At 43.8% G+C, this 14,865-nt stretch overlaps 1 protein-coding gene across 3 annotated transcripts in view; it reads left to right on the top strand.

The window, feature by feature from the left end:
- Positions 1-12,336: 12,336 nt before the first annotated feature.
- Positions 12,337-14,865, top strand: part of MED13 (mediator complex subunit 13) — a 52,242-nt gene continuing 49,713 nt past the window's right edge. For all 3 annotated transcript variants that reach the window (XM_041482401.1, XM_041482400.1, XM_041482399.1), the window contains exon 1: positions 12,337-13,820. In XM_041482401.1, the coding sequence (XP_041338335.1) occupies positions 13,755-13,820 (66 nt within the window). In that variant the 5' untranslated portion in view covers positions 12,337-13,754. The remainder of the gene's footprint in view (positions 13,821-14,865) is intronic.

Genomic DNA, 14,865 nt, shown 5'->3' with positions numbered 1-14,865 from the left:
TAACTTCTCCTAAAAATTCAGGCTCCATCCTTCCAGCTGGAAACTGGATCATATAATGGGTTATTACAAGCTGTTAAAATTTGAGACCGAGGAGGGGGAATAGGCTGAAGTTATTCCATGGATTGTTCTGTTCTTTGTGGGAGGCTGTTAAAATAAAGCAACAGTATAAAAGATGAATTATATACAATTTAATGTAAAGCTGTTGGAAGCCATTAGGATATTTCTTCCTTGATTGTCTAACATTTGTGTACTTTTACAAAGTTTTACATTTTTTGGTTCTTTCCGAACATTATGAAAATTGTACTGAGAGGAGTAAATTCATCTGCATAAAATTGACTGCAAAGAGCAATTAGTCCTTCATTAATATGCAAATTTGGTCCAGTGCAGATTCATCTATATATGAGGCTTAAATATGCAAGTCAGTCTTGCTGTGCGAGAAGCCCAGATGCTTTTATTTACTTTGAAATTGAGGGATTTGGTTAATGATGTTGTTGACAGGAAAACTTGAATAAATTTGATGATCACCATCTTTCATATTAGACGAGGCCCATGGAAAAAAATTACCAAGTAAAATACCAATTTTATTTGGTAATTTCCTATTACCAATCTTGTAATAAAATGTAAGATAGAAAGTAATAGAGTTAGATTTCCTAATGTAGTTATCCTGAGACTTAAACTGCTCCCCAAAGATGGAGCCATTTTTCTTAAACTTTGTTTTTCCAGAGGGTAAAGACATCTCCATAAGCTGTATGAATAACACACTGCCTGGAGATTTAATATTGGAAAGTTGGTTCTGTGACTTGCTTCAGTTGGTGAGAGGATATAAGCCTGGGAATGAAGAAGCAGGAGCTTTGGAAATGGTTCTTTGTCATCTTCCATGATTTATCTGTAGGTTCTTCTCAAGAATTAGTGTTGAGGCCTTTGCCCTGAACCTGTGGAACACCCTGGAATCTGTCTGAACACACAGCCAATTCTATTTGGATCACCTAAGCTCCTTAATAAACATTTTCTTAAATATCTTTAAATCTTTACAGCTCTTGGTAATGATACTTTCTTCCTGCTGGCACCCACCATAGGCTGGCTCAGAGAAGCAGGGTTTTTCCTCACCAATAAATCCAAGCTGTGCTGTGTCTTGCCTCTCTCCTCTTTTCCTGCCCCACAGTTCCTTTGGCACACCCAGGATTCATTCCCCTGCTTTTGTCCAGCATCCATCACTCAGCCAGGTATGGGGACAGTTCCTTTGCACTCCTCAGCCTTGATTCACCTGCAAGATCCCACAGCTGCTCCTCCTCGTGTTTCTTCCTTTTTCTTTCTCTGCAATTCCCTCAGCCCTAAATTTAGCTTTGGCTCAAGCAAAACTGGTTTTTGACTTCAATCATGCCCATTTTTGCCTGGACCAAACCTGGTCTTCTGTCTTGCCTGAGTGAGGCATTGGCACTTCCAAAAGAACAGAGAAATGTGGTTTAAATGGACTGAACTGTGTGTTAATTTATAAAGCTCTAGTTGTAACTACCTGAGGACAAGTTAATAGATGAGACCATTTGATTCCTCTGACTTCCTGGCACAGCTGTTTGGGATATAAATCCTCACAACTGTTGGTTTCCAAATCCTTAATGTGCTGCACTAGGCAAAAAGTTTCTACAACCATGTTCAGGAGAGAAAAAAATTCAACCAAAATTGTTCATGTGGTCTTTCAGGTGAATCCAAAAGCAGGAGAATGAAGATGGAATTGAGTATCTGGGGGGAACAGAGGAGAGATCTGATAGTCTTGTAAAGGCTCTGGTTATCCTACAAGGGAATCTGTGGGTTTTACCATCAGAATGAGGCACTGACAGTGTCAGAAGGAGTTTATTTGCAGTACTGAATAGTTTAGGAGGTGATAAATTGATTAAAAGGTGAAACTTTAAAACCACACCATCTACTGAGACTTAAATAGCCTTTGCCTTTGAGAACACAGAATTGTTGGGCTGTTTGTTTCTAGTATTTTTCAGACCATTCACAGCAATCTTGGTTTTCTGATCTTGCTCCCAAAAGAGGAAAATATTAATTTTGAAGTGTATAAACAACAGGCATCTCAGCACAACCTGAGGTTGTCTCCTATCAACTATGTAATCTTTATATTCTAGATTAATAAACACTTCAGCCTTGGAGTTTATTAGTCCAAAATATATTTATTACCTCATAAATTCAAACCCCCTCCAGTTACCATCTAATTAAACTGCAGCGCTGTGCATGCTATCTTTGGGGATGTATTAATAATGGAATTATCTTGTGAAACAGTAATTACATACTTTGTGCATTCTTTGCCACACTCTTTGCTCAGTGTCTGTGTGATGAGTGGGGCACACAGTGCTCCATTGTTTGGAGCTCCTCCAAAGTCTCTGTGTATCCAAAGATAAGCAGATTTTTTTTCCCTCTTAGTAGAAGAGGGAGAAAAGTTTGTGCATTTTTTGTAGGAAAGACCAATGCCACCAGACTAGGAACAGTTATGAAACATGATTGTGCAAGTGATTTTAGCTCATACTTTCTCCTCACTCCTTGAGGAGATTACTCTCAGGAGTAAAACCTCCTTGCAGGATATGTTTTGTTTTTACTGCAGCTGCCAAAAGGTGAAGACAACCACTTCATCTGCAAGAGAATATTCACTTTTGGGACTTCACTGGTGACACAGGTTTGAAATGGGAAATGGGCTTAAAGCCTTCTTCAGGAGAGATTTACTCACAGTTTTCTGCAGTGGTAAGTGTACTTGCTGTATTCTGATTTACAAATGTATTGACTCTCTCTGTGCTTTTTCTTTATAAGGTTGTCTCCCATCTTCTACTCTGGATAATTTGTATTGACAAGAATTCTTGTGCTCATTTTTCCTCCCTTACTGCAGAATTAGGTGTCTGAATCCTGCCTGGTGTTCCCTTCCCTGCATGGAAAGAGGCACAGGAGGCAACACCTTTTGCACATAACTTCCCTGGAGATCTGAAGTGCCTTATCTCTAGTTCAAGTACATCTGTTGAGCAACAGTGGGAGTGTGTGATTCTTGTTGACACAGGCTCTGCTCTACCTGACAGGAGGGGGGGTTATTCTCTCTTGTACTTCCAGCAGTTTGTGGGTTTAGGATCCATGTGCTGTGTTCTCTTGCCTTTTATTTGTTCACTGCAATTGCTGGGGCTGTGCAGGTTCTGCAGGAGAGGAAGGGCACTTCCCACCAGTTTCCTCCCTGAATCTTTCAGATCTTTCCAGCACAAGTTTTGCCTTCTCCTTGGTTTTCTGCTCCACAGGTTCTGAAGTCTGATGCCAAATACAAAATTGAATAATGGTCACTCACTTCATACAAAGGGCTTTGATTCAACTTCCAGCTGCAACTCCATCTCCACTCCTGTATTGTGATTGCAACTTCATGTTTTATTTGCATTTTGCAGTCATTCAGGGACCAGGTTTTCAAGTCTTCCAGATTTGGACTTGTTTTGATTTCACTGCAAAATTCTGCAAGAATTCTGCCAACAGCAAGGCCAATGTGTCTAAAAACAGATGGCATTTCCAGTACCTAAAGCCTGGTCAGGTATGAGTATCTCAGTAGTAAGAGTGACTCAAACTTGTAGCTTTGATTTTCAATAAGACACTATTTGCTTTATCCAGTAATTTTCATCTGCCAGCACTCGCAGTTATTTAAATCAGACTGTTTTCATGGATGAATGTTATTCTTTGGGAATAAAGAATGCCTGACAAGCTTCTGTAGTTTAGTGAATAGATTTTTGTAAACCACATAATGAAATGTAATTATTATATGATATCTATTTTACAGAATCTCAAATAGCCTTATCAGCCCAATGTCTAGGAATTCACCTTCTGAGATTGAACATCTTGTGCTTGGTGTTTTAATAAAAATGGGGTCTGATACCACTGTGTTACCACAGTGTAGAATGGAACAGTTTCCATTGTAATGAATAGCAAACATCTGCAAAGAATAATTAGATTTATGCCATATTGCTCAAACATACATTATTATTATTACAGCTCAGGATTAATTACTGGTTTGTCAAAACCTGCTGATCTCAAAAGTTTTGTTTGTCTTATATTTCTGGTGGCTGTTGATGAAAAGATGGTCTGTGTGTCCCCAGAATGGTTCCAGGTTGTGTCTTGCTTGTTCTGGCACTCTGGTTTTTTGTGCCTGGTGTCTGATTTGGAAACTTTCAAACTAGACACCTTTCTGATGTGTTTTTCCTGATGTGAATAAATTCACTGCAGAATACTTGCAGAGCAAGAGATGTTTGTTGCCAAGCAATTACATCAGATGAAACATACAGAAGGGTAATATTTTAGTCTGATTTTTTTTTTTTTTTTTTGCTACAGGCAAGAATCTGAAGATGAATTCTGGGAATTTAAGGAAGGAAAAAGACAGGGCTTTTATTTCTTAAATTTTTTCCTTGTCTTCTGTATTTTGCAGTGATTGCTTTGAGTCTGTAAGGTCATTGTGGTTGAAGGCATGAAGATGAGGACATCAAAGCCTTTGCCCATTTATGACAATTACTCTGGAGACAAACACAGCTCAGAAGACAAATGTTATGAGCTACCTGTAAGTTCTGGTTCACAAAACAGATGAGAATCCAACGATACTTCTGAACTTGGAAATGAAATTTATTCTCAAGGTAATGGTTGAGCTCATTATCTGCTGCTCTTTCTAAATGTAAAGTAAGGAGAGCAATGCCCATATATTCTATCTATAACAGCTGACATGTTTTCTGCATTCCTGTGTTTGCCTAAGAAGTCATGGATAATCAATTTGATGTGCAAAATAAACTGCATGGATGAATTCTGATACATATCACTTGCCATGGCTGTGCTGTTATGAGAGGCAAAAACTTCCAGGAAGGAAAGAGCAAGGAAAAATCTGCCTGATAATTTTCTCATCAGTTTTTCTCCAAGGACATATCTGTAGGTGGATTCTATAGACAGTGTTTGGGTATTTTTCCCCCCTTGAGTGGCTGGTTCTGTGTGTGTCAGTTATTTTCTCATTCTGTATTAGAAATCAAAGCTACCTTATCACTTCAGGATAAATATATCTATACTTATATCTCTGTATCTATCCCCTATAATCCTAACTAGGAAAAGCTAACCTGAAACATTTCATTTTCAGCCTTTCTTATTATTTAAATATACATTCTAAATTATTTTTAAAATTCCCCACATGTATTACAAATAACTTCCCATCTGACTGGGAAGCAGAATAGGCAGGAACCAGCAGCAGACAGATGTGATTATAAAAGATGTTCTGTTTGTTATAATGAGACTTATGGTCTTAATAAACTCTTAGAATGTTTTTAACACAACCAAATTAAGTAATTTCAAAATCTGATTTTCTAGATCTAACCCTATCAGATCACTTTTTTCTTTATTTTTGAGGACACCCCCCCTCAAATTTTAGAGAATTTCTCACAAAATAGAGTATCCCTAGTTCCAGCAAAGAAAAAAGGGAAATTTGTACAGATAAAAAGCATGAATGACAATCCTGATCATGTGGAAAAAATCAATCTGTGAGCTTAGACATAGTTTCACATTAGTCTCCTCCTTTCTTGGAAATCCATATTTCCCCCAGAATATCCAGCAGCGTTACGTAGCCTGTCAAAATTTGCTCATAATATTTCATGTTCTTCTGCTGGAAAGAAACAGCTGGATATTTTGTGTCATGATGTGACCAATCCACCTCTGTTGTTGTCATTTTAATTGCTGGGGCTGTATTTTTAAGTCCTCCACAGAAGGTCTTTGTGGTGACAAGCGAACGGTTCACGCTTCGTAAGCAAACATAAAGAATGCTGCTGCTAATTGGAGAGGGAGTAATGCAGTTATGATTCCATCAACATTTAAGTTACATTGGGAAAGGACACGTTTTTTGTTGTGGTTGTGTTGCCACATCAAATTTTACTCCAAGTGGATTTGGTGGGGAAGGTTTTAGAACAGAACAAATTCATCCTGGAATTACAGGGATGGGGGAGATGGAAGTTAAATTGTTCTAAGCTACATCTACTGTAGAAAATCAGTATTTTATTACTCTTTCTTTGAAATGGTAGTTATTAATTGCTGGCTTGTGAAATAGCTTGTCTGTGAAAATGGAAAGAATGGACAGCCTCAAAAAACTCCCTTTCCCCTGCCCTGAAGAAATGCAGCCACAGTGTTTCATGTGGAGGAGGACTCCTCAAAAATCACCAGTTTCCCCAAAAAAAAAAAGGTTCTTATACAGTAATTTATGTCTTTTTGATGTTTTCCCCTTGATATTCTGCCTGTTGTACCTATAGACTTCCAATTTCTAAAAGTCTGCTGGACCTTGTGCTAAATCTTGGCTTTTTTCCTGAATTACATTTCCATGGAATACTTGGCTGTGGATTAACAGTTTTACAGTTATGAGCCCAAAGTTCTTTCCCCTTCATGCTCATTTAATTTTTTTTTTTATTCACATCTCTCTTCTCAGGTGGAGCCTCATCTTGAGCAGCATTGGGAGGGCCAAAGGTGCTTCCTTTTCCAGTTCCCTGTCTGAATTTTAGAAGATAGCATTTTTTAGCATCTAGACAAGGAAATCACAGCAATTTCCATGGGAAGAATCACAGAGATGGCAGGGCTTCCCCCCAAAACACTGCCTGTGTAATTGCTGAAGACATTCCAAGCCACTCTAACGAAGTGCTGTCTGCCAGTCATTATGTTCTCCTTGGAGGACCATCTGTTGCACTTCAAATATGTAAAGGTCTCTATCATTTATTGCTCCAAACAAATCCAGGCCTTTGTCTGATGTGCTGGAGCTCCTGAATGCATTCTAAAGGTGGTTTCAGTCACAAAGGGCAGGGTATTCCCTTTGGTTGTACTCCTTCAGCTCAAATTTCAGAGCACAAATATACTGGTGAAACCAATATCTGAATATTTTCAATTTATTTAGAAATGAATTATGAACAATGACAACTAAAAGTATTTGAAATACGTTTTCATTCAGCCAGGAGGACGTTGGAAGATTTTTGCATCTGGTGAACAAATCTTTCCATTGTAGTGGTATGCAGTTTTGATATATGCTGAGATTGGAATGAAAATTACCTTATTTTAACTAAATTTTTTAGCTTATTTGTATCTGAAAATAGTGATTCAAAGGAATGGTAAAGAATAGAGTCAGCAGCTTAAAATGCTCAAGCCTTCCTTAGCACATGTCCTTTACAAGGATGTAATACTTGGTTGTACAGTCATTATTTATAGGTTAATTAGGATTGTTTCCACGAGTAAAATGAGCAAGATCAAGCAGTAAAATATGCTGGTTTTTGTTTTTCCTGCTGAGATTTTAAAGAGGCTGTACAATCAGATTGGAGAACGTGAGCATTGTATTTTCACAGCAGAAAAAAAGTTCTGTTCAGAGACTTCCAGCCAGAGAAATCCATAACAATTTCTGTCTGATTAGGGAGTGGTCCTATCTTTATTCCTTTCTCCTCTTCCCCTTCTCCTTCCTGCTCAGCAGCTAATGTTCTGGTCAGAAGTAATAATATGTTAGATCTTGAATGTCAGTAGCCCCAGAGATTCTGACAAGACTATTCATGTGCATTCATACGTCTTAACCAAAGCTGACACTAAAGAGAGCAAGAATTCTCATATTCCTCTTTTTATTGCTGTGCATTAAACTCAAATCTTCTCTTGGAGACCTCTGCTAGAAATGACAAATCCACCATTTGAAAAAGGCATTTTAGCAAGGTCTAAACAAAGCAGCTGGACATCAATCTGGCACAGGGCAGAGGCTCCTGTGAGAGCTCACAGTGCAAAGCTGAACTCTGCTTTACACCTTCCAAATGCTGTGAGATAAATACTAATGGGAAATAACCATTCCTCCCAATCTTTCTAAATTTCAATTAAAAAGTTATTTTAATTTTTTTTTTTTTTTTAATTATAGGATATGTCCTAATTGGGATATTTGGATTCTGGTAACTCAAGGTTGTTTTCTGAGAAACACACCCTGAGTGAATATTCTGCTCTACCTTTTACTCTGGACATATTTTACACACACTTGTAGGATGGTGTACTGCACATGTTTGGGTAATTTTGCAGGGATCTGATGAAGTTGTTAAAGCCAGGTAGGCAATTTTGCCAGCAGTGATATTTTTAATCTTCTTTTTTAAAATGGTTTGGTAGTAGTGACTAAGGCAGACTAGGTGGCTCTGGGCAGCTCGCCATTTTTAGGTAGTTTAATTTGTTAAAAATTATCTTTCTTCCCACCCAAATCCCCTTGAAACCATTTGGAGAAGAGAACTGTTGAACAGTTGCCAGTAATAAGTCCTGCTGAGACCTCTGTATCCTCCTGACAGAAATGTTGGTGCCAACTGGAGACTGACTGGCACGAGTTTGAACTCTGCAATACTTGATATATTTGCTTCACATGCACCAATTACAATAATTACCACCTCTGCAGCTGAAGTTTAAGCACTCACTCTGCACTCCATACCTCAGGTTGTTGGCAGTATGTTCAATCCTATAATCTCAATTTTCTTGGAATAATTAAGTAGAAAATAAATACTTCAAAAAATTAGGAGAGAGTCTGAATGGAAGTCAGAGGCTGAATGATAGAGTTGTTTGTCATGTTGCTATTGTTAAGCTGCATTTATTTCTATTGAATCTTTATTTCTAAAAGGCAGCATCTTCTTTTGCCTGCAGAGATTCACCAGGAGATGCTGTAATCCACTGACTTTTATATTCAGCAGTAGAGTATCTCTTGATGTGAAGGAAAAAGCAACATGAACTCCTACTTTGTTTAGATGTTTAAAAAATAGAAATATTCATTTCAAAATAAATGCTTTTGACTAGAACAGGAAATCACCCATCCCTTACTCCTTTTGGCTGGATGTTTCCATGTAAGATTGTAGGGATTTAATTCCAGAACTGGTTTTAACTGGCCAGTTCCTGACAATTCCACTGGTTTAAATCTGATGCAATGGGAACCATCTCTCCCCCACCCCTGTTGTCTTTCCAAGAGACTGGTTAATTTTTAAATTGGATCGGCAACATTTTTTTAGAAAACCTGGTAAAGTTTCTATTGCACAAAGATAAGCCTTAGACTGAGCACAAACTGGCTTGCCTGTAGCTTTCCTAATATGATTGCACTGCGGAGAGTAGACACTAAAATTTATATTAAAATTTCTTTATGCAGGTTCCCTCCAGGGAGAGGAAGAGGGAAGGAAAAAGCTTCATGTGACAGATGCTAATTATGCAGCTTAATGCACTTCTGGAAGTTGCAGAGATGAGAACTCTATAAGAACCTATCTACAAAACAAAGCACATTTTCAACAGCATTTTTTTCCTCAATTCTTTTTTAATCTGCCTCCTCTCTGTTTTCCAGGAGGCTTTATTTCCCAAAGAGTACAAAGGGCAAGCAGTGTCTCAGGTGCAGGATTCACCAGCCATGGATGTGATTGTTCTCCATTGTGTCTTGCTGTTCTGAGGTGCTGGACATGGAACTGGGAAAGCTTCAAGGTTCTGAGCCAGGGAGAATTTTGAGTTCAGAATTCCCTAGATGATGTGGTAGTTTTCTTCCCTCTTTTGTGGATATTTTATCACCTCCTTATCCTGTGTTTAGGTTTAGTGGACAAATGATGTTCTGCACTTGTGCTGGGATCCTGTAGAAGGATTTTTTGTGATGAATGTGTCAGGACTGATGAACCAGATCCCAAAATGCATTCTGTAGAGAAGTGAGCAGAGACACAGCAGCTGAGGTCCTCAAAACTGGGAGGTGCAGTCACACCAAACCCAGTGTTAGACACTAATCCTCTCTTCCAGACACTGACCTGTGCTGTTTGAGGGAAAAGAAATGGGAAAATTATCCTGAAATCAATTCAGACTTGCAAGAACCATTGTCCTGGTCGTCCAAATCTACCAAATCCCTTTTACCAAAGCATTCTCTTTCCTCTTAGTGATAAACCCATACCAGCTCTCGTGTGCTTAATGCAGAATGCTGCTTTCCCTGATGTCCTTCACATCCCTGGATTTCTCCTGGGGAGGGGTGACTTGAGAACCTCTCCCACGGGGACATCACGGTGGCATGGCTGGGACTTCCGAGGGGCTCGGGCTGGCCCTGGGCACCCAGGAATGCTCCTCACAGCCCTGGGCTGCAGCCAGCCCAGGGAAAACCATCTGTTCCCCTTGGAAAGGGGTTTGCTTCCCCCGGAGCCCTCCCCCCGCATCCCGGCTCCGGCCCCAGCTGCCGTGTTTCGATGAGCACTGAGGGAATGAATCTCCTGCGTTTAAAAATACTCTGCTTCTATTTAGATGAAAAGAAGAATCTTGCTTGCCTACACTGGCATACAAAAATAGGCTCAGTGTGAGTAAATCTTCAAAGTTTCTCTTGGTGAATATATCTAGCCTCACTTCTTTTTTTTAACTTATCATATAAGTTTATTTATAGAGTGTCCTTCTTTCCTCCTACTCTATCAAGACATTTGCAGAAGGTTGTCGCTCGTCTTGTTCAGGAGTCCTGAAATAATTTGCAGGGCCTTTGAAACATCATCGTGTTGCATAGTTGTGATCAACGTGCTGCTGTTGCATGAACATATCATATTTTAATGTGAATGTCAGGTTAGCTGAGACATTCAGGGCTTTCTTTTACTTTAGGTGCTTTACACTGGTCTGCGTTTGCACTTGAACACTGCAGTAAAAATCCTGCGTGTAGTAATTTAAAATTTTCCATTTTACATGCAAAGCATTGCCTAGAAAATTAATGTGTAATATGAGAGGATTAGTAAGATGCATACACTTTCCAAACATCTCTTAAAAATAGCTTTCACTGTCACTGTAGCATCTTAATTCTGAATAATCTCACAGTCCTTCTGCAAATCTGTGCATGTAGTAACAGAGAAGCCACCTACTTCATCCTCTTGAACTGCACAATATGGATCTGGGCATGGAAAAAACTGGGGTTTGGAGTAGGGCTCTGCTTTGGCAGAGAGGCTGTCTGTGGGCCTAGTGAGAGCATTAACGCTTGCATTAAATATTAAAGTCAGCTTTCACAATTCTTGCCTATCTTTTCAAAAAGGCTCCGAGATCCTCACTTTGGAATTTGCTCCGTGGTGCAAAGCGCCGGCGCAGATCTCGGGAATCCTGTGCCAAGAGGTGGAAGCTGTGGAAGGGGAGCCAAGGCGAGTGTTCCCTGTGCTGGGGCACACTCTGTGCCCGGACTTTGGCCCGGCCTGACCGGGGGTGCCCTGGGGTGGGCACAGAATCCCAGGATTTCCACCAGGACCGCTGAGTCCAGCCTTATGGCCCGGGATCAGCCCGGGAATGGACAGGAGCCCTGGCAGGGATAAGGGAAGGGTGTGTTATATATTTAATACATTAATTTATATTTGTGTAAATAGAAATATATATTTACTCATATTTATATGTATAAATAGAAATATTTACACATTTATATGTGTAAATATCGAAATGGGGGTGCCAAAAGACGCACCAGGCTCTGCTCCGTGCCGCCAACCCCCAGGACACGGCACAACGGGCAGCAACTGATGCCCGGCAAGCTCCACCTGAACGTGTCCAAGGAGCACTGGAGAGCTCTCGGAGCCTCCCTCGTGGCAGTATCCCAGACACGATCCTGTGCTCCGGGCTGTCCCACTGCGGTCCTTCCGCCCCGACCCATCCCACCATCCCGGGAGCCGCGGGCCCGGCCGGGGCCGGGACTCGAACCCGCGACCCCGCCGCCGCCGGGCGCGGCCGCTAGATGGCGCCGCCCCAACGAGCAAGGCGGGGGCTCCGCAGCGCCCCGGACACCCCTGGCGGCCGCGCGCCGCCGCCGCACCCGCCTTCCCCCAGCGGCGCCGGCGGCCATGGCGGTGAGCGCCCACGTGACGGCGCGGCGGCCAATGGGAGCGCGGCAGGGGGGCCCCGACCGCCGTCCCTGTGGCCGCCATTAAAGAAAAAGGGTCTCGGAATTACCCGGGAGCCGGATCCGCTCCCGCTCCGGCCATGGGGGACCCGCGCTGAGGCTCCCGCCGCCACAGGATGCCGCGGCCGGGCAGCCGCCGACAGAGGCACCGCTGAGGGGAGGCGACGCGCCGGCGGGGGCTTCGCGGCACCGACTCCGCCAGCGGCAGCAGCGGCGGCGGCCGCCGCGTCCCTGTGTGTCGGCGGCGCCGGGAATTGCGGGGCTCCGACCCCTTCGGGCTGAGCAGAGCCCGGGGCTCGGCCGCCGCCTCCCCGCCCTGCTCAGGAGCCTCGGGGAGGGGGCCCTCCGCCCACCGCCCCCGCGGGGACCCGCACCTGAGGAGAGCGAGCGGTCGCGGGGCTCCCCCGCCCCCCCAGGACAGACCGCTCCGGCCGAAGACGATCGTTTTTTATATTCTTCTTTTATTTTTAAACGACCGGCCTCGCAGCTGAGCCGGTCCCTCCCCGCCTCGCCGCCCCCAGGGGTCTGGCGGGGGTCGCTTCCCCCTCGCCGCCGTGACTCGGCGGGCTCCGCGCTCCCCTGAAGAGACTTTGCGGGGTCCCCCGGCCCCCGAGGACCGCTGGGGAGGACCAGGCTCCCCGAAGACACTCTGCGATTCCTCCTCCCCCGAAAAGGCTGGGGATCGGCCTCCCGGAGACTCCTCCATCCTTCCCCGAAGAGACTTCGAGGGTCACCCGCAATTTCCTCCTTCCACCCTTCTCCCCCTCCCTCCTTTCCCCACGGAAGGAATTTTTACCCAACGGAGGATATTTTGGTTTCGCCCTCGCTGCGAAGAGTATTTCGTTTTTGGGAGGGGGGGTTTCCACACGGGAATTTAATCCCCCGCTGGGCTGCTAAGGAGACTTTTGCGGCCTTTCTCTCTCAAGGAATACCTTCCCCCCTCCCCTGCCCCCGCAGATGTTTTTTTGGGGTACACCCCAGGAAATTTTTCTTGCTCTGCCTTGACGAATTCTTCAGACTGGCCTTGCTTCTGGCCCCTGAAGTTTGTTTTTATGATTTTAAATTTTAATTTATTTGGAATATTTTTGGAGCAGGGGAGAAGAATCTGACCCCCCCCACACACACCCTGTTGCCCTCGGACTCCGAAGAGACGAGCCTGGATTTTTCTCTCTCCCACGGCCAATCCTTCCCAGTCATTCCACAATTTGCCCCTTTCTCATCTGATGACTAAAGGAGCAGGAGGAAGAGGAGGGGGGGTTCTGGATTAATTGCCCCCGCTGGATTATTTATTTTTTCCTGCTTCTCTCGCTTGGCATCTGAGAAGAGAGGAAGGAGGGATGTCAACTGATTTTTACCCCTAGCCCCCTGGATTAATTACCCCATTTTTATTCTCTTGTTGGATCAATTACCCCTTCACCTTACCTCCTCTCCCTCCCCTCCTTATGCGAACGAGAAGACAAGAGGAACAGGGAGGATTTTGATCTTAATCTCCCGTCGTTGGATTACTTACCACCTCCCTCTTTCTGTTCTCCCCTTCCACGGCGGCTTTACACCCCAGAAGACGAGAAAACGTTCTGAGTTCCTCTTTAATTTTTTTTTTTAATATATATATATTTTTACCCACCTCTCCCATACCTCTCTGTCTCTCCTCGCGGGTTATTCCCCCTGCCACTATTTCGCGTGCGTGTGTCTGTAAATCCCTTATTTAATTGTATTATTATTTGTGCGTGTGCAGAGCCCCCCTCCCCCTTCCCCTCTCGCTGTCTGTCTCTCCCTCTCTCCCTCTCCCTCTCTCTCCCTCTCTCTCTCTGTCTGTCTCTTTCTTTCTTGTCGGAGGCTGTGGGATAATGGCGTGTGGGTTGTGGCTGTGAGGATGAGTTCCTGCTTCGTGCCGAACGGGGCCAGCCTGGAGGATTGCCATTCCAACCTCTTCTGCCTGGTGAGTGTCGGCCCCCGGCGCACACACGCCCGGGGCCACCGAGGGAAGGGCTCGGAGCTCTGGGGGAGGGGGAAGGGGCAGTGGAAGCAAAGCAGCCATTTTTAGCAGAGCTTCTGCTGGATGAGCCCTCGGAGTAGGCCCTGCCTGGAGCAGCCAACTCTCCCATGCCCCTCTGGTTCCCCTCCATCGCTGTCTGTCTCGCCTCGCCCTCCCTCCGCTTTCTTCCTGGATAGTAGCCTCCCCGCAACTCGCCTTTTCCTTCCCTTTCCGTGCCTTCCAACTTTTCCTCCTTTCTCCCCTATCCCTGCCTCTGAGCGTGGTGTTTCTCGCAGGGGAAGGGAGCTGCTGCTGCTCCTCCCGGCCCCACATCTCGGGGAACTTTCTCTTTTGCCTCCTCGCTCGTGACATCCCAGGCAAATCCGAGGCGAAACCTCCCTTCTTGCTCGCTTTTAAACGGATCCCTTTCCCTGCTTGTTTTTATTCTGGAGGGCTGCTTTCGGTGATGCCCTGCCTGTCTTGTGTTTTGATGTGCACCATTTTGTAGTCTTTTTTTAAACCCAAGTATCAGATCGTTCGTATTGTTGAATTTTGGTAGCTCCAAAAGTAAATTCGATATAACTGGACTGTGATGCAATTTTTTGGTGTCTGTGCTGAGCTGTTTCATCAGCTTTTAATGCAAATGAGCTAATCTTAGCTGTCTGCCTGATATTTATGATTCTAGAGATTGTTACAACAATCCTGTGCCAATCTGTGGCACTCATATTTTTGGATGGAGGGGAATCTGGACAGCCCGACTGTGTCTGCAGCCTGCATCAGGCCTGCAGCTCCAGATTAATAGTACAATTTTAAATCTGAAAGTCTTTCTGAAGTAGCAACTGTTGCAGACAACCTTTCATCTAAATTGCTCTCCTGCTGAAGGTAGGGAGGCTGCCATGTTAGGTTTAAATGTTGCAGTAATCTTTTGTGTGTTGTCATATTGGGAAGACAAAAAATAGTAACTTCTTAGCAAATGCTAGCCTGCCTGGCTCTGCCTTCCTAAAGAGAA

Source organism: Pyrgilauda ruficollis, unplaced genomic scaffold (assembly GCF_017590135.1).
Source record: "Pyrgilauda ruficollis isolate IOZ18807 unplaced genomic scaffold, ASM1759013v1 scaffold59, whole genome shotgun sequence".
In the NCBI taxonomy this organism is placed as follows: domain Eukaryota; kingdom Metazoa; phylum Chordata; class Aves; order Passeriformes; family Passeridae; genus Pyrgilauda; species Pyrgilauda ruficollis.
Note: the sequence above shows the minus strand (reverse complement) of the source record. Positions and strands in the feature narration are given on the sequence as shown.